Here is a 26,427-nt window from a genome sequence, read left to right as displayed (position 1 = left end):
TAAAATTAACGGATTTTAAAAAAATAGCACAAATGGCGAATGTGTCAGCGTATATTAAAAGGCATACAATGTTACGAATAATTACCTCAGAATTCTCCGAGACTACTTGAAGATGTTAAAATAGTTTTTAGTTAGTCAGAAGTAAGCGTTATTGGCAGCAAAAGCAATGCGTTCCTGCCTAAACTTAAAAAAATGTTTATTTATTTATTTATACATAAAGTGGTCCGTTACGTGTGCGTCTCTGTGCTTTGTGTTGCAGTTATGCTAACGTTTATTGAATTTTGTTTTGCTGTTACGTTACGGTTGCAGGATAATTCAGGTAAGTCACGCAGCAGGGACAACGCAATACTTGAAATCATTTATTTAGGACTGCAACCTTTTCACGTGGTATGAGGTTAAATGGTGGAAATTCAATTAAAGCATTACTCCTGTTCTTCGAGAGAATGTAAATAAAGATCTTCCCGCACTTGACATCTGACACCCACTTAACAGTGTGAGATTTCATCACTGAGAACTGAGCTTCACCTTCAGACAGAGACACTGAGTAACATAATAAGAGGCCGTGTTAAAAAAACACAACAACACAAACAGCTCGTATGGTTTAGGCTGTGCTTATACGGCTATATTTCCTCAAACTGAGAAGTCTAGCAAACCGTTGCTACAACTAAAAGCGCGTCCATGGTTTCATTGAAAGTCGAGGGTGTGAATGGTGGGCTTTTACTAGCAGTATAAATACAAAGAGCGCAGCCGCTGCTGGATTAAGTGCGCCGGGACGTCCTGAAGCAGGATTACAGCAGCAGATCTGCAGCGATGGCTGACACTTTACGAAGACTGGTCAACTCATCTCCGTACGGCGTTTTGCAGGACAAACTGGAGGCTTGGTACAAAGACTATCACGTAAGTCATCAATAATTCAAGCTGCATTAAGTCTGTGATCAGCCACAATAGTACATTGCTATAGTCACAGGCTTTACATGCTGTTTAGTCAGGCGTATAATATCAAAATCACGAATTCAGGACCCACTGATTTCAGATTGTGATATGTGCGTGTCTGGGGACTGTTTTTCAAACTATTTAGATGCATCTGCTTTGCGGTTTTGCACAACTCGTATTTATGCACAGCAACCTTAAATTGTTAGTTGCCCATGACACACTGGGGTAGATGCCAAGCTTCCTGAATTAATATGCACAGTAGCGTCCTGCATTGTGCTTTTACAACAACAGACCTGAGTTAGAATATTTGCTTTATTACATTGCTTTTGCGGCAGAGTTTGGTTTCTATGGACGCTCGTTGTCAGGACAACCGGGGCTCCATTCCTGAGCACTTCTGATTGGCTGAGAGCAAACGTGCGCGCTCCCGTCGGGCTTGTGTTTTGAACGGAGGGAGTCTCTTCTTGTGTAATAACATTTTTTCTTCAAAACATACGATTTATGAGGAGTTTGATTTTAAACACATAGAAGCGAAGTTAATTTCATTTCTCATTAATTTATTCTTATTAAAAAAAGGTAAGATAAGAAATTAATGTGTTGAGAAGAAATTAGACTAATTAATTGGTTTCGTAAAAAAAATAAATAATGTGTTTTTCTTTTTTAGTTATTTGGATATTTTTGCGGGTCAAAAATGTTTAGTTAGTGTCTATAAGGGACCCTAACCCTATAAAGCAACCTAAAACATTAAGCACTTTTACTTGTAAGTTTGTCCACCAAGTATAAATAAGTGTGACAAGAAGCAATTTTATTTTAATTTGTAAGGTAAAAACCGTATATTATTTTAAATTGTGAAATTTACTTAAAGTAAAAGTTTATGGTTATCTTTTGATGCTTCAAAAAGGCACATTTTGTTACTTTATGACTTCTGATGCATGATATTTCTTTAAAAAGCAAAGCATAGCATTTTGCAGCACCAAAAATGAAAAGGTATTGTTTTCATACTACTTGATTCAGCCCATTGTTGCAGTTTGGGGGCGTTTCCACAACTGCTCCTGCATTTGTTGCTGTTAGTTTTCCACTAACTTGCTCTACCTCATCTTATAACATCCTTCGATCATATATTCTCACAGGTGTTCTCTTGTGACCAGAACCTGAATAGGTGCTGTGAGCTAGTGGAGCTTACCTCTAAAATCCAGGGGCAACTGTTCACCATTCTCAACCTTACGGCACAAGAAGGTAACCAATTGATCTGTTCCTATCTTTACTTTCATCTCATTCACATTTAGCATGTCACATGGTCATTTCCTCTAGATCAGTGGTTTTCAACCTGTGGGCCGCGGCCCCCCAGTGGGCCGCAACGGTATTGCAGGGGGGCCGCCAGTTATTATCAATAGAAATAATAATATTGCTAATGTACGTAAAAATGTGTAGTAATAATTAAATATCATAATTAATAAAAAATTAATGACCTATTATGCACATTTTCTGGTTATTCAACATTACCCGTTTATTCAATAAAGACAGTTAAAAGTCATGCTTCTGAGTACTCAGTTACTAACCCGACACAAATAACAGGTTCATTTAAAAAAATTTTGCAGTGGGCCGCGGAAACATATGTGTTTGGTTGTGTGGGCTGTGAGTTAAAAAAGGTTGGGAACCACTGCTCTAGATGATCCTTTAACAATAACGTTCAAGCAGATCCTCTGTCCTCTTTCTTCCTCAGGAGGACATTATTCAGGCGTTGACACGCTGAAATCTCGCCTTTTACCATGGCTTGGCTCTTGCTTCACCATTGCGGCTTCGTCTGTCTCCGCAGATACCAGCCTTAGCCTCATTCAGGTCAGATGGACATCCAGAATCCTCTGCTGCTGTCTTTAACATTTCATCCACATGTTAGCAACCAGCAGTATTTGTTTTGCGTGTTAATGAGTGAAATAACTATTCTGAGTAGCTATACCTGCATGTAAGCGCGTGTATCTCTGTGTTGGTGCTTGTATGCTTTTGCGTGTGCCGATCAGGAATCAATGGAGAAAGATCGGAAGATTCGTGAGCTATCATCAGTTCATGACAGCGACATGCAGAAAATTGAAGACAAGCTGTGTTCTACACGTATGGAGTTGGACACAGTTAAACAGGAGTCAGTATCAATTCTAGTAACAAGTCTAAATGAGGTAGCTTGTGTTTGTCAGCAGGCTATGGAATTTGTAATATTTGAAGAAAAACAAAAAGTAATTATTAGCTATAGTATGTTTGCATTCACCCAAAACGTTGGTCAGTAATCAAACAGACCTTCATGCAAAAGATTTTCTTTCTTTCTAATTTTTATATGTTTTGCAAACTGGACAATTTTGAGGAGTCTGGATATTTGCCAAAACTTTTGTTAAATAATAAGCTCTTCTGACATATTTTGGGTTAAAACAAGGTTAAAACAACAGTTATACCAAAGACTTTATATCAGAGACTTTGGTTATACTTTGGTTATACTATGAACAAAGTAAAGGGCTCATATTAATAAAAACCTAACCCCCAAAACTGCACCCTGATCTTACTTAATACATTATAATGCAAGAATCTGTGTTACATTTTATACATGCAAAACAATCTAATTCAGTTGTGTTGTTTATTCGATTCCAGGCTTGCTGAAACCCAGATCGAACTGGACTCCACAAAGAATAAATCTGCAACTACACTCCTGGCCACAGAAGATGAAATATTACATCTAAAGGCAGAGTGAGTCTTTAGAAACTTTAGTCCAAATGGCTCTTTTTCTCTTTGTGGATTAAAGCATACCAATATGTAATATTTTGTATAAATTTAAATGTATTTTTTGTTAAATTACCGAAATTTTGTATATTTATTTTAAAATGTTTGTGTCAGGTTGCGAGTTGCTCAGGATCAGGTTGATCTGTATAAGAGAAAGCTGGATGTACTTGATGACTATGAGAGGCAGGTCAGAATCCTACGAGACGAGATCTCGTTTCTCACCGCTGAAAAAACTGTTCTACAGGAGAGGTACGTTTGACATGAAAATCCCTCATTGCTTAGCGCACATGAGACTTAAGCAAGCATAACCTCTCTTGACTCACTTTCAGACTGGTCAGAAGCCGTTCCCCTAGTCCTCTTCCCCGTCGGAGTCGCTCCATGAGCCCGGTGAGGGGTGAGTCTCCTACACGTGCACAGCTTACCAGTTCCTCTAGACACGCACGACTGGTGTCCCGTTTCTCAGACCTGTACGCCACTGAGAGACTGGAGTCCCAGAGTCTCCTGCGCAGGTATATCGACGACCTGGAAACAGTCCAGAGGATCCTTTTTATCGGTGTTGTGGTAAGAATAACACTAGTTGTCCATTTCCATCCTGTGATAACCAGTAGGCTAGTAATGATGTTATGGTGCGTTCTAAAATTATATATATATATATATATATATATATATATATATATATATATATATATATATATATATATATATATATATATATATATTTATTTATTTATTTAAAATATATTTAAAATATATTTATATAACTTAGTACTATTAAAACTAATCTCATCCAAAATTAAAGAACTATTTTTAAAATGATTATTCATTAATTAATCACATCCAACATTTTTGTTTACATATTATATACGTGTGTGCTGTGTATATTTATTATGTATACATAAAGACACACACACACACACACACACAGTATATAATTTTTTTTGTTATTTACTTTCATATATTTATATTCATATAAATTATATCCTATATAAATATAATTAAGGTGGCACTTTATTGTAGGTGGCGTTAACTGTGTACTGACATTTAAAATAATAATTTGGTACAATGTACTTATCGTGTACATGTTTTTACATTGTACTTATATATTTTAAATACCTATAGGTAATTACAAATGTAAACAGTGAAATCTTCTTTGTATACGTATTATGTAAACAAAAACTTTTATTTTGAATGTGATTAGTCGTGAATAACCATTTGACAGCACTAAATTATATTGTATTATTGCAGCAGGGATGTTGACGTATAATATGCTATAATAATTTGTATCGTCCAACAGGAATCATTTCAGGCTGCTAAAATGGCCTATCGTCAGTTTAAAGCACGCGTGAGGAAGACACTTTCCTCCACTCACATTGGCCCTGAGAGTCTGGAGGATGCAGTGGTGGATTACATTGTGAGAAACCTGGATCTGTATGATGTGCAGACGAGCGTTAATGTAGGTTTGACCGTGGTTGCAAATACTTCTACATTTGTGTGATTAATTTTGGCAGGTCTGAAATTCTCAATGTTTCGAATGCAATTTATTGTTATTTATCATAACGGTACATTTTAAGTTTTAGTAAAAACACTGCTGTGTTAATATAAACATAATTTCCTTTAGTAGTGTTGAATAGCATAGAGATGTAACAGTTAATTTCCCTCTACAGGATGTGATCAACGCGATGAATGTAAACCCACGCATCTCTTTCCCTCCGGAGGTGGACTTTGTTCTGATCAGTAGCTTCATTAGGGAAGCATGTCGAGTAGCTTTTGCTATGCAGACTCTGGACCCAGCGCTGGACCTGGCCTTCAGCTCAGATGGAGAACTCTACAGTGACGTTAAGTGAGTGGAGATCTTCAATCAGACTCACACGTGCACATACGCATCTTTTTTCCCTTACGCAGAGTGGCGTCAAAGGCGGAATTGCGTACTATGCGGAAACTTTTATAAATAATGTAAATGAGTGATTTACCCATCGCACTACGTGTTCCTCTCAGGTACAGGCGCAGCTTTGACTCGGAGTTCACCGCTCCGCTTGTGGCGTATCACGTGTGGCCCGCTCTGTTGGAGGGAGACACCGTCATACTGAAGGGAGAGGCGGTCACTAAGAGAGGAGCTCTGGTATGTGGAGGCCATTCAGAGAAAATCGATAAAAAGAGCATTCAAACTAGTCATGACATACCTATACTTTCTTAGGAAAAAAAAGTAGTGATTTTGTGGTTTTTGTTATTGCTTTTATTAATTTATATTACATTTGTAATATAAATTAATAGTATTATAAATTATTAAATATTAAAAATGTTGAATATTTTAAACCCGATTGAACTGGATTTAGCTTGTATTTTTGTGAATGTTTGTGTGGATGTTTTCTCTAGTGGAGAAGCACGAGTCGTAGCTCCAGTCCTGTCCGCTCTCGCTCAGGAAGCCCCAGCCGCACATTTGTGAGTTTCTACTGACAACTTCAGCAGTTAGTCTTCCGATTCAAGGAATAATTCAGCTAGAAATATTAAACCGTCTTTATTTACACATCTTTATATTTTTTATGGGACATGAACATTTATAACAAGAATATCTGGTGCTGTATAACGTCTGTCCAGCAAAAATACAAAGCGCAAAGGGCAAATTACAAGCAAGCCCTCCAACAAGATTTTTTGTGAATAATGATTTTAATCAGTTCCTCACACAAGGCTATCATATTTTTGTAGTTCATTAATGGTTCGTTTTGGAGCTTGACAATCCTTTGTCACATCCACTTTCACTGTATGAAAGACTTAGAATTTTTTGTTGCAAACTATTCCTTAAACATTCCCAAAAGTACACAGGAAAAACAATATAGACCGCAATTCGTTATTTAGAAATGAAGTTTTCTTAATTTTTTTTGCACATGCTTCCTCACCGATTCTGAGGGTTAGTACAACTTCTTTGCAAATTACTATGCAAAAATTACTATGCCAATAATGTGAAATTCTTACAAAATTATTTCTGCTGTGTTTAAAGTCATCTCTCTCTCTCTCTCTCTCTCTCTCTCTCTCTCTCTCTCTCTCAGATCGAAGTCGTAGTCGAAGCCCTTCTCCCGGACGGCTCTCAAGTAATCGACTTTAAAGTTTGATACCTGACCATACTTCACGCTACAGAACCAAACAGAAGAAGAAGAAAAAAAAAATCCAGTTTGAACATAATTTATCTATGTGTGGGATGTATTAGAATCTAAAGTGGAAAGTAATTACCTTCATTACTGACTCGGTACTTATGAAGAGTGGAGTCATTTGTCATTTTTAAACAGAAAGCACTATTTACAAGCTCAAAACTAACATTTTCTGAGTGGACTGCACTTGATTTGATTGACCAGTTAAACCTTAATTATATTCCACCAGCACCGTGAATATGCATTATACTGATCTGTGACTCAAAGTGAGGGAGTTTTACTCAGTGAGTCTAACAAAACCATTGCACATCACACCACTACTTTTTAAATCCAAATGTTAACTTTCGAAGGGTGGTGTATGTACTTGTTAAGGTGCTCTGTTTGTCTGTGATAACTGGACAAGTCATTTAAGGTGCTATTCTTTCTATTTTTTTAGTATGCAGTGTTTTCATATATATCTACGTGGTTTTTGTTTATCTATAAGAAATAGAAAATCTGTTGTCTTCTAAGTCACACCTGCACACCAGCACTTTTGTTGTTCAGATTACCTGGAGAATATTAATTGGCTCTTTTGTAATGAGATCTGTATTTTTATCATCACAAGTGCTGTACGCAAAGTTTTTCTACTGAACTATCATTCATTCGTTTCTTCTATGTATACATCATTTGTAGACACTACAAGAATCTTGACAGAATGCATTGAATGATTTCCCCTTTAAAAGACACTTTTAATGTAAAATGTATTTTTGTCCTAATGTTGGTGCTATTGTTTTAACTTTGGTATAAAAGAATCAGACTGCAGTGTTTTACAGTATACAATATAAGTTTAAGGTGCTCGGTCTGTTCCCTAATTTTGTCATGTTTACTTAAATCACTTATTAAATTTGTCCAAACATAAAGATATGCGAATGTGAATCATTAGTGACAGACCTAAAACTGGTTTGGTTTTAAACTGTTAAACATATCATAGTCATAAAATAATTGTTTATCTGAGTGCACATAATAAAAAATGACTTATGAAAAAAAAAATTGTCATTCCTCTGATGTATACTATTTCTTAGATGTCCTTGAGTCATAATATGTAAAGGATGTCAAAGTTACATAAAATATATAGTCCAAACACATCATTGTGTCTGTACCCATTTCCACTTCCACTAGAGGTCAATCGCATCCTACTAAACTGTGGAGACTGCAGATAAATAAAATAATATTAATAAATCAAACAACATACAGACTATTCCATGGAAACGGAGATAATATTAAAGTAATTTCTCCTCAAAAGTCAGTTTAAGAATAATGTACACTCTGCAACTTCAGCAGTCTAACAAATGTGTTGTCATTTAGTATAAAATAAATAACTTACTTTGAATTTGCTTTTATTTATCTAACCAAACATTATTCACTTGATCTCTTTTTAACATTTTTTTTATACAGAATAAATGAATCACACTGATTGTCGATTTGATGCTTATCGTAGCGTAACTTCAAGACAGACAGCACAACATAATAATAATGATAATAATAATAATAAAAAAAACATTGTGTTCCATTACATTACTGATTTTTAACAGTAATAAAGAGAAATAGAAAAAAGGGCAAATATAGGAAATTTTGGAGCAGTGAAGAAAAATAAATTGCTAGGTAGGCCATGTACGTGATTAAAAGAGAAAGGATTCATTGAGACACTCTTAACCACACACACACACACACACTACGCTACAAAGACATACTGCTTTAGACACATCTATTTGCTGCTGACTACAAATAAAAGCATTATTATATAGTTGCCATGGCATCAGATAAACTCCCACTGTTAAAGGATGAGAGGATGGCGAGGAGTGTAATTGTAGAATGACTGCAAGGCCAAGTCATACCAACAAATTATAAAGCAGGGATCAGTAATACACACTGACACAGCATGAACTCATCTTCGGCGGCTACTTATCGTTTCCCTGAAATAAACAGATGCTGTATTTTGCTCCATGTTCTAGAAATACCCCATCCAGCTGTTATTTTGAGCGCAGTTGCCGCCGGACCTGGCCTGTCCTCTGTAGCAGACTGAGATCTAAGACCTCCAGCAGACCAAGGTTAGAGAAGTCTATAATCTGCATGCATAAAAAGCAGGATATGCTAAAATCTCTTCATCATTCAAAGTGTTATTGGTTTGTGTAAACACTGGAAGATTTTGATACAAAAATAGCATCTGCAGCTGCAGAAACTAGACATTAATAAAGTTATAAAACAATACTGATGTGTTGGAGTTTGCATAGATTTTCTTAAATTGCACTTTGAATATATACATATAGGCTATGGGCAAAAATGTATGGAGCAAAATACTTTTAAATCCATCATTCCCCCGAATCTTTTCCAGAAGGAGTTTTTACACAGACAGGATGTCAAGAACATAAACCGTTTATGATGTTAACTGAAGATCATTGACTTTTTTTGTTCCCGTTTTGAGAAAGCGTTGGTTTATGTTATGCTCTCAAGTGACGGTAAATGATGCTCAACCACTAGATGGCGACATTGCGTTAAGATCGAGACACTCATCAGCTCACTGCATAAACCACGAGAGTCAAAGGTTTACAGAATGAGACTGAAATAGTCACAGAATTATGATAAATAATAGGTTGTGTGCCCATTAAAGAAACAGAACAAGAGAGAAAGGGTGGAGAGGGAATGAAAGTTTGAGGCGTTTTCTCGAGTCTCCGAGTTCAAGTTCAGTTAGAAATGAATGCATATGAGAGTAACTGAATTAGAGTCTCATTCACAAACTGACTGAGAACGACAGAGAGCAGGAGACCTCAATAAAGATAAATAGTAAAAGTGATTTCAATAATATGCAATAGCTGCACCGGGTGCACACTGATAGTTTGTTGTAGCTGATTGCGGTGTTGCGTTTCAGTTTTCATTGCTAGCTCGCCTGAGTTCATTAAGTCCCGATGGTGGTGCCAGCAATAGCGTGGAGCCATTGTTCACAACTGCTAATTAACACTGTGAAACTGACACATGCTAATGAGCAGAATTGCTGGGTCTAGCTTATTAGCAAAGCTTGGCAGCATATCTCGTGGGCTTTTGCCTGGAGAGAGACTTAAAGAAAGAGAGTGGCAGGATGATAGATGCACTAACGCTTCAGGGTGAGTAAGAGGGCACAGAGCACGTGTTTACTGCAGAAACACTTATATAATTATAGAATTTATCCTTATATAATATAGACCGTCGGCATTGTCGATCTGACCTCAATTTTTAGATTCAAATGACGATTATCAGCGTAAGGGGTAATGCATTACAAGTAATGCAAGTTGTGTGAATTTACTTTCACAAAGTAACAAGTAAGGCATTAGGATGCTTAATGCGTTTTTTTGCAGAAATAGTTACTTTTTTAAATATGGGCCTTTATATTTACCAATATAACTTTTGTATTAATTGTCAGTAAAAAAAAAAAAAAAAAAAAAAAAAAAAACATCTTAAGATAAAAGGAACTTAAACTCCTATAAGTTAAGAAGGCAGAGTTTATATCATCCTCTCATGTCTGGTTTTTGTTGATGGATTTCAATAGCTGGCATGTGCAGATCTCTTAGTCTTACAGATTAATTATTTCCAGCGTTTGCCTGTTGCCGTAAAAACAGTTTCATGCCTATTAACTGGGATTTTGCAGTGTAACACCAGCAGAGATTGATGTTTTTGTTATGTTGTTTAACTTGGCGGGTTTTCCGTGAGCCGTGTACTGGATCATGCATTTGGCTCAATACTTCATCCTGCAAGACATTTGGAAATACGAATATGCCTGCTGAAACAAGCCAAAGAGATGTGGAGAAGTGTGGCTGTTAGATGCTCCAAACCACAGTTTATTTTGGAGCGGATTGAAAATGTTGAACATTTCTTAATGTTACATGTTGCAATCCCGTGTTTGGCAAAATAAACAAGACTATTCCTTCTCAGGAGTCTCCTCTCTTAGAAGGCTGTTCAGGTGATCAAACTTGCCCATGTGCCCGTCTGAAATTGCCCCTTTTATCATCTCTGTTTGTGTTCCTGCCTTTTCCCTGGAGGTCCGTAGAAAGATCCCTCCAGGGTGCACATTTGGGATCCCCGTGATTAAAACAGCAGTGCCCCTAAACTGTTCTGCTGAATTGGACTGGGGAAAAATGCTCTGACAGGGGTCTGTTGAAAAAGCTTGGTGTGGTTTGGTGTAGGTCAAAGCCATCTGTGCTGATCAGAACTGGACGCTCCGATACATATCCAGTGGAATGTTTATCCAGTTCAGCTGTGGTTTGAGAGGCAGGAGAAGGTAACCGCAGAGACCTCCGGCTTGTTCACCGAAGGTAAGCTCTGCAGGGGCTTGTAACTCACTCTACTTTCCCGGCGCTGCGTTGAAAGAGGGGGGCAAAACATATATGTGTGTTTAGAGATGTCCTCCCACTGCTATGCATTTATCAGTTCAAGCAGGCATCCATCAACAGAGCTTTAATCAAATCTTCCTACCAAAGCCCTTCTTTAATGATGAAAGCACTGCACTAGCCTTTAATCAAATGCCTAAATATAGAGTTTGAGTGCTATAAATCATTTGAGACGATATGTTTTAAAATCAATACATTGTTGAATATGTTAAACATTTATTTCTGACCAACAGAGGAATAATCGGTAGCCCAAAATATATGAAAAAAATAATTTATTATTCAAGCCGAAAAATGCCAATAATAACCAAATGACATCCAATCTGACTGCTTTGATAAGCTTATATGGCCTTACATACAAAACAAGCAAACAAAAAAAAACAAAGAAATAATATGCCCTTCTTCTGTTCTCTACAACATATTACAATTTAAAATATAAATACCATAATACTATATAAAAATAGGCAAATAACAAATGTGGGCAGTCGTTACCAGCAGATCAGCACTTGTCATAAACTCAATAATCAGTTAGATTTTAATTATAATCAAATAAATACAAAATTAAAAAATATATATTTTATGCATGAAATATAAAAAAAACCTGTTAACGACTGTCACGTGTGTGGTACGCACGAGAGAACACAATGAGAATAAATGAAAATGAGTTTTAATCCACGTAGGGATGAAATAAACAATATAAATACAAGGCAGGCAGAACAGACATGCAGGCAAAAAACCAGGTAGGGACATCAACGTTAGGACAAACGGAACTGAAAACACAGGACTTAAATACACAGGGTTAAATGACTAAATTAACTACACACAGCTGATGACAATGACATAATTAACATGGAGGGAAGGCAGGGCACAGGGAGCACATGGCACGAGACAAAAACATAAACAAAGAGTCCAGAGACGTGACAACGACAATGATTAAACACTGATAAATCTTTGACTAAACACCAATGTTGTTAAAATATAATGTAGTTTTTAATCAATATTTTCAAACTTTAATTTATTTTTTATTTCAGTTTATTTTGTATTTATTTTCAGTCAATAATAGTGCATTAGACTTTTTCAAGGCAACAGTTCTTATTTTTTGGTTTTGTCTAATATTATTTATCTTTGATTTTTTTTTTAAATATAGTGTTACAGTTAATAATTATAACCCTAAAAAACTAAATGTACTTGTATTATTTATTCCGTGAGACACTCAAAAGCATGACCTCACGGTAGAAGTGTATGTAAGAGGTAAGTGGTGGAGCGTGGCTGGTCAGTGGCGAGCAGCATTCACAGGGGCCGCAGTTTGAACCTGAGATGTTTGTGCTTCATCATGTGATAAACCCGTTTAGACCTGAGGCCAAGTGCAGCATTCAGAGCATCAAAGCCTTTAAAGATCTACAGTCAGCTCTTAAAAACACAAGCTAAAGGCCACTAGAGACACATTTCCTGCCTTTCGAGTGGCCTCTCTGCCACTAAAACCTTTTACACATTTTTCACACACATTTACTCTTAGATTTGGTGTGACAACGTACTTCTTCATGAAGCAGAGGGCCTCTCTGGCTTGCATGAGAATGAAGTGCATGATATCATGATGATGCTCGTGATGGATGGGCCCTCTCGTCTCTCGTAATTAGATATATTCTCTCATTTTAAAGCATTTCTTGAACTCGGTCAATGTTTCATTCACCCCGAAATATTTCTGCGCACTGCCTAACCCCCTTCATTTTCCACTTTATCACACAAGCTCTCAATCTCTCCGTGAAGGGGCATTTGATGCGTCCCGGTTGTGTTTTGTGAGCTGTGTTGAGTGAGTTGTGTTTTGGCTGGCCACGAGCTCTTTCTCTCCAAATGGGAGTCTGACAACTGGGCTGAACCAGCGTTAACACGTTCATATATCACTACACGCACACAGACAGGGTTACAGGTGACCGCACTACACAATATAAATCACCAGTGATATAAAAATCGTGAAGGAAGGAGAGGAAAGAAGAGGGGATAGTCAGAATGGTGCAGAGAAAAAAGGACAAGCACAGAAAAGAAAAAAAAACTACAAGAAAAATGGGGATTTCATGTTGGTAACTGGAAATAAGACAACAAACTATGTAATATTTATATAAAATTATATAAAAAACAACAATGCCCAGCTGATATCCTAATGATAAATTTGCTGAGCATCGCATCTCGTGTCCAATTTGTGGTTAATTTATACAAATTCAAACAACCTCACTCGTACGATTTTGTACGATTTCTGTGACCAATAAATTTAGCGGCAAGCTTAAGTGTGGCCCTTCGTATAAATTCCAACAAATTTGCCAATATGTAATGCGTAAAATTTTTCACAAACTGTATTTAGCAACTTTAAATTCATTTTTAACTTTTTTTTTTAGCCAAATACACGTTCTACTCTATTAAACAGAAATATTTTTATATAAATATACAGAATGTATGGAGAGCAAAGAGAAAGTTAAGAGGACAGGATTGGAAAAGATAATTAAGTTGTCTACAAAGCTGCCCGTGTGGCTATTGGCTCTGAATAAAATGCTTTATAATGTTTTTTTTTTCTGTGTGAACTTGCACAAAAATTTTTTTGTCGTCCCCATGCATTGAGTTCTTCTGTTTCAGTGTTTGTTCTCAAGTTTTTCAACGCGAGACCGCATTCAGTGTGTATCCACCCACATATAATCACTTTCTCCTCTTTCACGCTCACAAACAAGCACGTACCCACGTGCGACGTAATGGGCTCTAGCCCTTGTAATAGTGTAGAGAGCTGTTTACGAGACACTTTTGACTGTCGCCTATGTCTTGGCATATTATTCCTGACTGAGGTAATGCGTATAGCTGAATCACAAATACATATTCCCACAAAAACATCGAACACAGTCCCTAAAGCTCCTCAGGCCCGTTAAATCCATCTGCTGCAGTTCTAGAGAGTGACCACTGAACTGCAGTTTATAACTAGCAGGAGAATTGACAACCACGAGGTCATGAGGTCATATCAAACACCAGCCAAGATATCTTAGCTTATATTATTAATGCAAGGCAAGCTGTCCCAGTGAACAAAAGCCCAATTAGCCATGACATTACAACTGTCCGGTCCAGCAATGTCATGGTCCAACCCCTCCACTGAGACATGAGCTTATTTCCTCTCAACAGTTTGTTGTCTTTCATAAAACGTTCAATTGTACTCTGATCCTCATGGCCGAGTCATTTCACATCTGCTGGTTTTCACAAGGTTAATATTAATTTAGCAACTTTTTTTTCCCCGTCTGTTAATGCCTGTGCAGTTGCTCATCAGCTGAAACCTTTGAGGCTGCTGGACTTTTTATTAACTCGAAAAGGGGCTTTAACGAAAAAGGGATCTGTCAGAGGACTGAGACTTTTACAGGAATGTTTCATCTTTCCATTTGTCACACCTCAAAGTGGCCAGCATTTAAATTAAACGAAGCGGATATGGTGAGAACCGACAAGCTTGGCTTCGGCTGTGGAGAAAGAGGGAAAAAAAAAAGTTCCTGAACAAGAGCTGTGAAATCACTAAAATAAATATTTTTGAATTAAAAATGCGTCGGATTTTGTGCTGCGGAGCAAAGCGAGGGAAAGGGGCCATGTTTCTGTCATGTCATGTTTTTACACGTCATTAAAAAGGTCAAAATGGTGGAATAGTAATGTTTCGTAACAGTCGAACTAAAAAAATGTTCAGAGCACTACACGAGGTCTCAGACAGGCCATGCTTCAGTGGAAAAGCTACATGTGTACTGCTTTAGACCTGAGGTTTTTAGGTTCCCAGGGGACTGCAATAAATTTGTAGGGGGCCCACAGTACAGGATAAATTTAGACAAAATGTGTGTATGTATGTATATATATATATATATATATATATATATATATATATATATATATATATATATATATATATATATATATATATATATATATACATAGCGCATATTTATTTTTTTATAAATATGGGCTTTTTATGTGTGTTTAAATCTAATTAATTGTGGATATTCAGTTCAATTCACAAACCTAGATTATAAAATAAATAATTAACTAATTTATTTAATAATATATTATCAACAACAAAAGATGATACAGTTAACACTTCAAATTTATTTTGAACTTCAAAGAGTAGTTCACCCCAAAAAGTAAATTCTGTCATCCTTTACTCTCTGTGCAATTTCAGACCTGTAGGATTTGAACGCACAAAACAGAAGATTTTGAAAAATATTGGTGGCAACCAAACAGTTGATAATAGACATTCACTTACAGAGTGCACTCAGCTGTTTGATCACCAGCATCCTTCAGATTATCTATATTATTTATATTACTTTTTTCTTCAAAGATAATACCCAGGTTTAAACGAAAATGAAAACACATATGTTTCAGTGTGGTTTCAGATTTTTGAATGTCACTATATGCTTTTTCGCATGTGCACGTCCATTCAAATAAAAGAAAAGAACGGTAAATGTTGGTAGCTCTAAATGATTTCACGTTGACTGCTGTCGTCTTTTTAGGATATGAGCAGAGCACGTCGAGGTAGGTAACCCGACTGGAGCCGCTGACCAAACACAACTTGTTGCACATGATAGCAGTTAGCACTGGCCCCTCACCGCTGCCCTTATAAGAAACATATGGAGAATTATGATGATGGGAAAAACAGTGGTGCTTTAGTGAGCCGTGCTGCAGTGGGGAGGGTGAGCGGGATCGTCCAGGTGTGAGTCTCTCTACTTTACAGCGCTCAAGAGACTTTTTAGTGTACGGGCTGATTTGATCCTTGCACGGAAAGCAGAGGACAAAGCTCTGTTCTGCACTCCAAATCCCTCTCTAATACCAATTACACTTCTGAAAAATGTGGTTCACACTCAGAATGATGATAAAAAGGAACGTTTCTAGGGTTGCTGAATATCTGTACAGATTAAGCGAACGTATAGTTGAGGAGGGGAAAACACGACACTTACATTCATAAGGCCCAGTGATAGAGCTACAGCAACATGACTTTATGAGCCAGCTGCTACGGGATTTATACACAACAATGTTACTGTAAATTAAACATTTTTAACTGTTGTGTTGATAAACAGAAAACAGAAAAATTGCAAATGGTGTGTGAACAAAACATATAGCATCTTTTTACTAATAATGCAAAAGTGTTTAGCAGAAGAGAGTAAGATAAAGTAAGCAATTCAAAAACATATACTTGAGAGTATAAATCATTCATCATGCACATTGGAATTAAGCTCATATAATTTAGCATATTAAACATTAAACTGCACGGTGAAAAGGTTTGCTAAAATCGTACGGAGACCACTTGAGTAATCAGCTATTATGAAGCAGCACGAATGAGTGACGGCTAGCAAGTTTCTGTTTACTTCATGTGCTTGGTTGTTCTTTGGTCTTCCACATGAAAGAATCAAAGGATCTTAATGGTAATGCTCTTGCTCTAGTCACAGCAAACCACACACAACATGTATTACAGATGACAATTCTAGGCATTTAAAGCTTTATGGCCTGACAATAAACAGGCCTATTAAATTTAGGGTACTAAGTCTCCATGTTGTGGCTGCTGATGCTAATTTTAGGGGTCGTGGTTTGTTTCGAGACCATTTTTCCCAGCATTAGATTCAGATCTGTGAGAATGAGTCAAATTGTTTTGGTCTTGTTTGTTATAGGTTAGAGATTACTAGCTTTCATTTACACTGACCACAGCAAAGAAATAGATGGAGAGAGAGAGAGAGAGAGAGAGAGAGAGAGAGAGAGAGTGAGAGAATATGAGTCACACTGTGCAACATTTCTAATTAAGGTCCATAATTGACTGAAACTTGAATATATCTCCTACATGTCTGCTAGTACTGATGCAGGATGCATTTATATTTGTTTAGATTTTTTTTTTACTTGTTTTTCGTCCTTTGTCTTACACATAGATCACCTGAAAGTGTCTGAGGGTAACTGTTAATAAATTGATAGAAACAAAAATATTGATTTAACCTGTTTATGGCCATGTGGTTAAAATGCTTACATAATACCAGCATGACCATAATCTGAATATGAAGAATTTAAGTCAAAATGGACAGAGGTATTTAATAATTAAGAAAAAGTTAAATTAGAATATTGGTTACAATTGTACTTAAAGGATTAGTTCACCCAAAGATGAAAATTCTGTCATTAATTTCTCACCCTCATGAAACCTGTCTTTCAATCATCTTCAGAACACAAACTAAAATATCTCTGAAATCCGAGAGCTTTCTGACCCTCTATAGAGAACAATGCAGCTGAAATGTTTACTAGAAGTGTCGTGAGCCTCGGACATTAATAGACTTTCTAGTTTGTTTCCCTGCTGAAAAAAACTGCATATAATGGTTAGGTATGTTTTGAAGCTGGAAAGCTGGTTCTTGAAGCTTAAGTTGGTCCATGGTCCAGCAAAGGACCAGCATAAACCAAAAGGACCATCTTAAACCAGCATTCCAGCTTCAGCACAGGCTAATTAACCAGCACATGCTGTTTTTTCAACAGTTTTGTCAGACAAAAATGTCAGTTTCAATGTTATGATTGGTCAGATCGCCCTGTCAATCAAACTCTTTGTGAAGGGTCAGTTAAAATCTTGACATTAGAGCAGGCATAATCAATAAAGAAAGCAATTTTTCTCAGATGTTCCACTAGAAGACATGATTATTTCATTGCTCTTTCTTTAAAACTCTTTCAGCTGCACTCACTCAGTCAGACACAAACACATTCAGACAGTGAGTCTCCTGGAGCAGAATCAAACTAAAGGCATTTCCTTACAGCAGAACTGGGAGCCTATCTGTGAGGTTATTTATGTCCCACAGTGGAGAGTGAGCCGGGCGTTCGGGGAGCATTAGAGAGACGCTGGAGAAATGTTTCCACTCTGAGGGTTTCAACAACCACGTCCACTAGCGTTTACATATTGTGCTGCAACTCAACACATCGACACGGGATGGCAGTGTAACTCCACAACAGAGTCACACACACACACACACACACACACACACACACATACACACAGATACACACACACACACTGACCGTGGAAACCTGCCATATAATATCTCACCAGTACATGTGATAAACTTCTCTCCTGTGTCATTTTTTTCTCTGTTGTCATTATATCTCCTGATACTTCTTTGGGAGGACTCAAACATGAGGTATTTGCTGGCTGATGAACATGCTAAACTTCCCAGAGTGCAACTGGATCCACATCAGGTTTTTAATTCAGGGTAATTCGTCCATTTAACTGTTGATAAATTGCAAGCAGAGGTATTAAACCACATCTCCGGCATTACCTATGTCATTTCCTGTCAAATACAATTACAGATTCTGATTAAACAGATCAAACTGAGTCTCCAAAGACCCCAGAAACGGCAAAGTGAGGTTTTACAGGTTTACAGAGGGAATATGTTTTATTGTCAACAAAAGAAGGTGATGATTACTAATGCAGAGCAGAATTTGAATAATCTAGCATGAGTGGCAGCCATGGCAACAGTCTGGAGGGTATACAAAATTAGGTCAAAACAAATTTCCTGTGCCTAGATCTCACAATGTCTTGGTCTGAAATTGATTTTTCTGGAGAGACTATAAATATAAGGAAATGCACTTTAGCATACATTTTAAAAAAGGGGCAACTGTTACCCTAACTAATACACACACACACACACACACACACACACACACACACACACACACAGTGAACATGTCAAGTGGATCAAAAATTGTTGTCCTAAGATGAGGAACAGCTTGATTTTAGGACAACTTAAAAAAAAATAAAAATAAATAAATATATATATATAATACAATTTGCTTATTGCATATTACAATATGATTTTTTTTTTAAACATTGTTAAACTGTACTACTGACAAGCATTTATGGTATTTTTATTTTCCACTGAAACTAATCAAGTTGCAATTATATATATATATATATATATATATATATATATATATATATATATATATATATATAAACTTATCTAAAGTGTGCATAAGTGTGTTAAAAAGAGTGTTTTATGATATTTTTTTGAGTCTGATCTCTTTAAAACCTCACAGTGTTCTGCGAGAACATTCACTACAGATACACAACACAACAGATGTCATATGATTGTTATGGTGTAAGATTACAGAATTGCGATACAATCTGAGGAAAGGATCGTATCTTTTTTATCTCACATGCACCAGAACATCTGCAGTTAAACATAAAGAACAGGGTTATAAATCCTTGCCCTCCCCTGTGAAACAAGAACCATTTTCTGTTTGGCTTCTTCAAAACATTCCCAGTTACCCATGTTAGACGCCAGAAGTCCAACCTTCGTTTCAAAACGAACCCTAAGGTGATCTTCCTTTAGCAAAACTCACCAAAATGTCTGAATTCCATTATATTTTTTAGAATAAATTGTTGATCAAAAACCGAGGACACAATAAATAATTATGCACACATAATAGAATTTGATCAGTATTAGTTTGTGTGTCTGGCCTCCAAACACCTTAAACACAGAACCAGATCACAGTCATAAATACAGTCCTCTGCACTATATATCTACCGGAAGACTAAATATATAACTGTAGACGAGCATATCAGTGTTTGTAATGGAGGGCTGCTGTGACACCTTAATGAATATTTTGAGAAGGTAAATACAGTATTGAGCCTCCTCAGTGTGGGATTGTTTTTGGCTCACGTCGCTGAATACAGCCACCGCTGCTTTTAAAGTTAGCCTTCAAACGAACAGCCCACAAGAGCTCTAGTGCTGAAAATAGAAGCATTTTAAAGCATTTGGAGGCTGTCAGAGGAGGCAAAGATCGCTTGTAGGTTTGCCATGGTGTCCGCCACTCCCAGAGGAACAGGAAGATGAATGTTTCTGTTAGCTTGGCTTCCGTTAATGGTCCCCAGACCAGGGGATCACGGTCAGCGGTCATGGTCAGTGCTCTCAGGGTTTGTCTATATCAATGAGGCCTTTGACAGCCAACCCATCGCCATATTGGAGAACCGTTTTTGAGATCAGAGCGATGGTGAGTTTGCGAAAGCAGCAATAAAGAGTGTAAATAATATGTCTGCACTGTTTAGAAACAGTTTCCATAGAGGCAGTTTCTGTGTGAAACCTGAGGATCACATTGTTCGAGATCCAAATGTATCATCATCATGTTTGTTATCATGTGTCAAGGAATGTTTGTTTGTAGGGTCTGTGTGTGTTTGGTTAGTTTTCTTCTCACCGATCGGAACTCAAAAGCATGATAGGGATCTCTCTTCGGGTATTAAAAATTAATAATAAAAAATACAGCGCTTTAAAAACTGATAAAATTCATTAAACTCTTCTGGTTAACAGACAACAACAAAATGACAGATTGCATATGCAGACATAGACATGTTGCTGGTGTTTTCATAGCTGCAGAATCCATGTGTGTGCTTGTCACCAAAGATGAATGGCCTTTTCAGAGCATTCATGTGTTCAGCTCGGCGCTGTGCTGGCACCTCTGCATATGTGCTTCCACGTGTGTGAGATTATATGTGTCAGTGACGGCTTAAGGTGTTCAAAACTGATGAATAGGGCAGAGAAAAAGGAACGCACAATTACAGCTGATGCAAAAAATGTGTATGTACGTTTGAAAGAAGTCCTGTAGTGCTATTGAAGGTCTATTGCAGAATGAGACATTGTTTTTATCTACATGCCGTGCACGTTTAAAGACTTTCTAGTCTCCTGCTAACGTTTTTATGCTAATCAAAGCACTAGAAACACTAAGTGCAATGTAATGCAATCCAAACCAAGTAACTTCAGAAGGAGTGATGACTTGAGAAACCAGTTCAAAAACGGTCCTTGAGCCCTTGTCTAATCGATCGAAATTGATGTAGAGTTTAGAATTTGATGGTTTGTAATTAATGCTTTCAAAAACTGAATGCACTTTTTTATTAATCACAGAAACACATACTGTACAGACGCTGAAGCTCACAGGTTCACGTTCAACTTTAAGGGCGTGAGTTAAGTTGAGTTGAGTTGAGTTGAGTTTTGAGTAACTCAGCTGTATTGCCAAAACAAAATTATACACTCTATTCACCTGCCCTGATTTATTATCATTTTCTATCAGTGCATTAATGCTTGTATTCTGTGCTTGATATAAATATTCAAGGAATGATTTGAACAAAAACAGCAGCCTGCCATTGTTTCTATTCCCATAAGCTCTTACTTTAAGAGAATAATTCAATCATTTTTTATGTAATTATCTTGTCATACTGGCTTTCGACCTGCAATCTGAATCCAAGATTAACACCAAATACAGATAAAATTTGGCTTCAGGGGGTGAATTAAAAGTTGGCTGCAAACTTTATTATGCAATAAAACATTGTAGATTTAAACTGCTAGTCTGACAATATAACAATATATTTATTCTTGCTTTAAATAAGGTCTTCATAACATCAAAATTTGTGATACTATATAAAATGTAATTATTGTCACCAGGGTCAATATCACAAAAAAATCCTAAATCCTAAATTTTAAAAATAAAACAAACCTCAAGCTCAAAGAAGACAAGTAAACAGTCAGCGATTAAATAAGAATAAGAAACTAAATATAAGCAATAGGACAAAAAACAATTGTAATCAAAGTAATCAAATGCGTAGAAAAACAGTTCATTGTTCACTGTGTAAATTAAATATATAATTCTTCCTATTAGTCAAGATTAAGTCAAGATGAGAGATTTTATCTATATGTTTGTCTGATTAACAACCGTAAAATTAGACTGCTATCACTTTAAGAGCTACCTGGATCCAGGTGTGTGTATTTAACCATTAAGTGCCTATAAATGGGCAAAAATAACTCAATACTCCAGTGCTTTATGAGAACTGAGCCTCTTAAAAACTGTTTTTCAGAGTCAGACAATAAGTATTTGTTATCGTGTTGCAAAGTAATGTCAATGTTAATCATGTCTACCAGTATATCACCCACCAATACTTTATCTCTCTCTCTCTCTCTGTATATATATATATATATATATATATAGCAGTGTGGGAAAAAGATCATTTTGGACCCTGCTCCTGCAAATTAGGACAAGAACACATTCTGTTTCTGAATAGATCGATTATTGCATTCCGGTCAGATGAAGTCTTTGTGTAAAAGGGGTCTAAAAGTTTACTGGACTGGACCCGCTCCCTGTGCTTCAGTGCAGCAGCAGGTCCTGGGCCTGAACACAAACACCCTGATGGGTGGGTCCTGTTTTCACTGGCCCGCTGCAGGACAGAACAGGCAAAAACACTAAACACCTGCAAGGCTGCGAGAGCCGGTTGCTATGACAACCCAACTGCCCCAATTCTGCCGATGAAGCTGTTAAAATGTTAAAACGCAATTTGCTGCTGTTTTTATTAAATATCAAGTATCAGAGATTGTTAGTGTTCAAGAAAGTGTTCACACTGGAGTCTTTCTTCTTCAATAAAACACACACACACACATACGCAGTTGCCAGCAATGACTGAATTCCTTCCTCATTAACTTCAGGGATGTTTTATGGGGACTGTGTATTTCCTCAACCTACTTTGGGAGCACATCCATTTCCCGTTACTTTAACTTGAATTAGGAGATGATTCTTCTTCAGTGTGCTGGAGCACTGTATTGCATCTATTTCGCACACTACAACTCTTTCATCTAGAGTCCGCTCCTCTGAAAATAACCATGCTAATGTCACTGTACTTTCTATTCAATCGAGAGCTGAGAACTCAGAGAGACGAACGCTGCTCTCAAATCTGCACTTTATGCCCGTGTCTTATCCAGCTTACACGGATAGTTACAGCATTAAAAAACAAGTAGCCAAACAATGATAATATGCAATAGATAATGATAATAAAGTTTGGAAAGCACTACTCCTTTTAACAAATTAAGCCAGTAAAATAAACGGACATCCTGTTCTGTCACGCTAGTGCATGACATCTATGATAATGGTAATGACAGTGATAATGGAAATGAGGATGTGACTCAAGTTTCCTGACTAAATGTATTACTCACACTGCCCTCTTATGACACAAATTGTTTTCTTGTCAGTCAATATCTCCCTAAAACATTCTACATACAAAATAAAAAATCTAAATGTAAATACATCAACATGATCATGCAGTATCAGCGAATCAACAGAGGCTGATAAAAACAGGAAACATAAGCGCGCACACACACACACGCACACACACACACACACACTGGTATTCCTATCATTATGAAGGCATTTCATAGGAGTAATGGTTTTTATACTCTTGTACTGTATGCTCTTATAGTACTCTTTATACTGTATCTTCTACCCCTTTATCCCTACTGTGATCCATGCAAGCTTTAACCCGAATAAGTTTGAATTTAAACTACTTACAATGTTAATTATTATTATACAGAATAGATATTAAACAGAATAGATTGTTTCAGAGTGAGGCAAAACACAAAACAAGACAGAATTCAACATATCCATTAGTTAATACTGACGTTTCTGTTGTTGTTTTCCCTCCAAACTGACGTCACATCCTGGGAAATGATGTCCTTATGGATGTGGCTTTGATTAATTAAAGGGTTTTTACAAATGACTAACAGGATGGAAAATAACATGGGAAACCGTAAGTGATTATCTGATTATATGATGATAGACAATTGCTGATTATATTTGAACAAATATTGCATTTTGAAGAAATGTTTAAAGCACCGAAGAAAAAACTCTTATTTTTTTTCATTACTTCTTCAAAAATGGTTCATGAAGACACAAAACTGTACTACATAACAGGAATGACCCACATACAGAAGACCTCGACACAGCTATGAACACACTCACGCCGTTCTGTGCAGACGTAGATACGCTGAGAAGAAAGTTGAAAGAGAAAGAGGGGCAAATGTGGTAATTAAATATGAACTCACATGATAATGTAATCAAATTTAGTGCAAACAGCAAGGGCATAAATAATCAAAGGTAGGTGCAGTTTGTCCTGTAGAGGGCGCGCGTGAGACACTGGAGTAGAGCAGCTCTCAGAGGGGTCAAACAGACATGGAGTAAACATTCCCAATCGTATGCGCTCAAGGGAAGTTCAGGAGAATTTCTAGCCAACTACTATGAGCCATTTATAGCCTTGCGCCACTGCAGAGTCCTGGGTTGTGTTTGTGTATGTTTGAGTGGCACAGAAATAGCCATGAGTCAAGACTAAAGCCCGCCTGATGAAGCTCAACATTCCACTGGAGGTGGAGAGATAAGAGGTGCATGACTGCAGCGATGATACTGTGCGCCACGAATGATCACACTGCCTCAAAATAGCACGCGCGCTCATTTAGTGAAGAGCGTGCAGCCTATATGAGTGGAATGGGTTCTGCAGCGTGTGGGATTCATTGAACACTGATTATCAGAGGTTCATTCATAACTTAAAGGCATTAGTGGTAACTTTTTAAGCCACAGTCTTTTCTAGTTGGCCTATAATAATTATTTTCTAGACATGACAACATGTCTGAGGCATCCTGCAGAAGCAATGCAAAATTAGTCATAGCCAAGTCTTTCATTATAGCTTTAAGATGCTCGTGAATAAATACAGACGTCAGTGGAATCAACAGACATGAAGTAAATAAATGAGCAAAAGCTTTTATACGTAGTAACTGAAAAGTATAAAGTATTTAAAAGTGAAGCAACTGTAGACCAAAACTATCAAATATAATCACAATAACCTATTTATGCATTAAAACTGAATATGCTATATATATATATATATATATATATATATATATATATATATATATATATATATATATATATATATATATTTTTTTTTTTTCCCATGCATCTATCTATAGACTTCATCTCATCAGCTTTACCAAGCCTACTATTTTCTTGTCCTGAAGAAAAGCATGCCTTTGTGCTTGCTGTTAATTTTAGCAGATGACATAAATTTTTATTAGGTCCATGCACCCAGTGGCTCATTAGTGCCACATACCTGCCCTTGCACAGACAGAGATGACTGCATGTGTGAAGCAGCTCTGAGGTGTTTCACTGAGCAGACACCTTAAGAGCTGCAGATTAAATATAAACACAGAGGAGGTCAGAACATTCCCGTGACAGGATGTCATTATCTTGAGATGAAGGTTTGTAGTTGGGCATGCTGCCTATAACAAGGTCACAGTCGCACATAAAAAAATAAGGCCACTGGCCGCCTTAGATCAACCGCAGGTTCTTTTGTAACAGTTACAAATGATGTGAACATGTGATGAATTTTTATGAATGCAACGACAAAAAAAACTATTAAAAAAAACAAAGCTTGCATACTGTGACAAGAAAGTATTATATAAAACATTATCAAATGTTTATTTGCAAAACACAAGGATTGATTGAATCAATATGCAGAGATCCTTGTTTTAGAGAAAAATAATAAAACGGCAAAGAAAACCCTCCACATTAAAGTTACGTAATAGTGGTGAAAGCCTGCATCACACACACACACACACACGGTTTTTCACCAGATTTCTTTGTACAAAACAAAACACACACACACAATGATAATGTATTTTACTGAGAAGTCTTGTATCATTCTTACACAACCAAGCATAATTTTATAACCCCAATAAACACATTTGTAGAAGCTCTAAGGAAGGGTTTTGAACACATACATAGGGGGAAAAAGTTTAACTGCTACTCTGGAGTTCTCACAAAAAAGCACTTATAATAAAAGCAAATTCCGTTGCTTTTTTGTACACTTCTGGGAAGTAGGACAACAAATGCCAAAAAAAAGTATTACTGGAAAGTGCAGCGCTTCCTACAAGGCACATGGTTCAGGTCAGAACCCTGATTGCTTATCAGTGCGGCGCTACTAAGAAATTACAGTTCAAAGACGACACATTAACGTTCATAATTACATTTTTTTAATGTCTGATGCAGAACGCAGGTGTAACAGCCTCTGATCTTTGTTATGATGCACGTGTGTGATGATTTAACTTGACTTTATTGCAAATATGGCCCTTCCACCTCGAGCAGGAGAATGATAGTATGTGTGATTTTAAAAGCAATGTACTCTGGATAGCGTGCAAGATTGCTTTGGCGTCACGTTTCTTCCGCCTGCACTCAGGCAACCCCAGACCTTTTCTCCGATCAAACATCTTTCCTCTCGCTCTGTCTTTCATTCATTTCCCATCACAGCTCTCAGCGTGACGCATCTCTTGCCGCTCGCAGCCTTGAGACTGAATAGAATCATTCTGCCTCGCTGT

General features: G+C 37.0%; 1 protein-coding gene across 2 annotated transcripts; it reads left to right on the top strand.

The window, feature by feature from the left end:
• The first annotated feature begins 329 nt into the window (after positions 1-329).
• On the top strand, positions 330-7,841 carry spata18 (spermatogenesis associated 18). Of its 2 annotated transcripts, none has more exons than XM_043218910.1 (12): positions 330-897; positions 2,061-2,166; positions 2,654-2,769; positions 2,949-3,067; positions 3,565-3,660; positions 3,808-3,942; positions 4,023-4,254; positions 4,988-5,146; positions 5,358-5,533; positions 5,689-5,812; positions 6,067-6,136; positions 6,738-6,793. In XM_043218910.1, the coding sequence occupies exons 1-12, from the start codon at positions 811-813 to the stop codon at positions 6,791-6,793; spliced, it is 1,476 nt and encodes a 491-aa protein (XP_043074845.1). In that variant the 5' UTR covers positions 330-810. The 2 variants fall into 2 exon arrangements, with proteins under 2 accessions (XP_043074845.1, XP_043074844.1); XM_043218909.1 differs by having other exon boundaries at positions 333-897; positions 6,067-6,132; positions 6,738-7,841.
• The last annotated feature ends 18,586 nt before the right edge of the window (positions 7,842-26,427 follow it).

Source organism: Puntigrus tetrazona, chromosome 20, assembly GCF_018831695.1.
Source record: "Puntigrus tetrazona isolate hp1 chromosome 20, ASM1883169v1, whole genome shotgun sequence".
NCBI lineage: Eukaryota > Metazoa > Chordata > Actinopteri > Cypriniformes > Cyprinidae > Puntigrus > Puntigrus tetrazona.
This window is presented reverse-complemented; position numbering and strand designations above follow the sequence as displayed.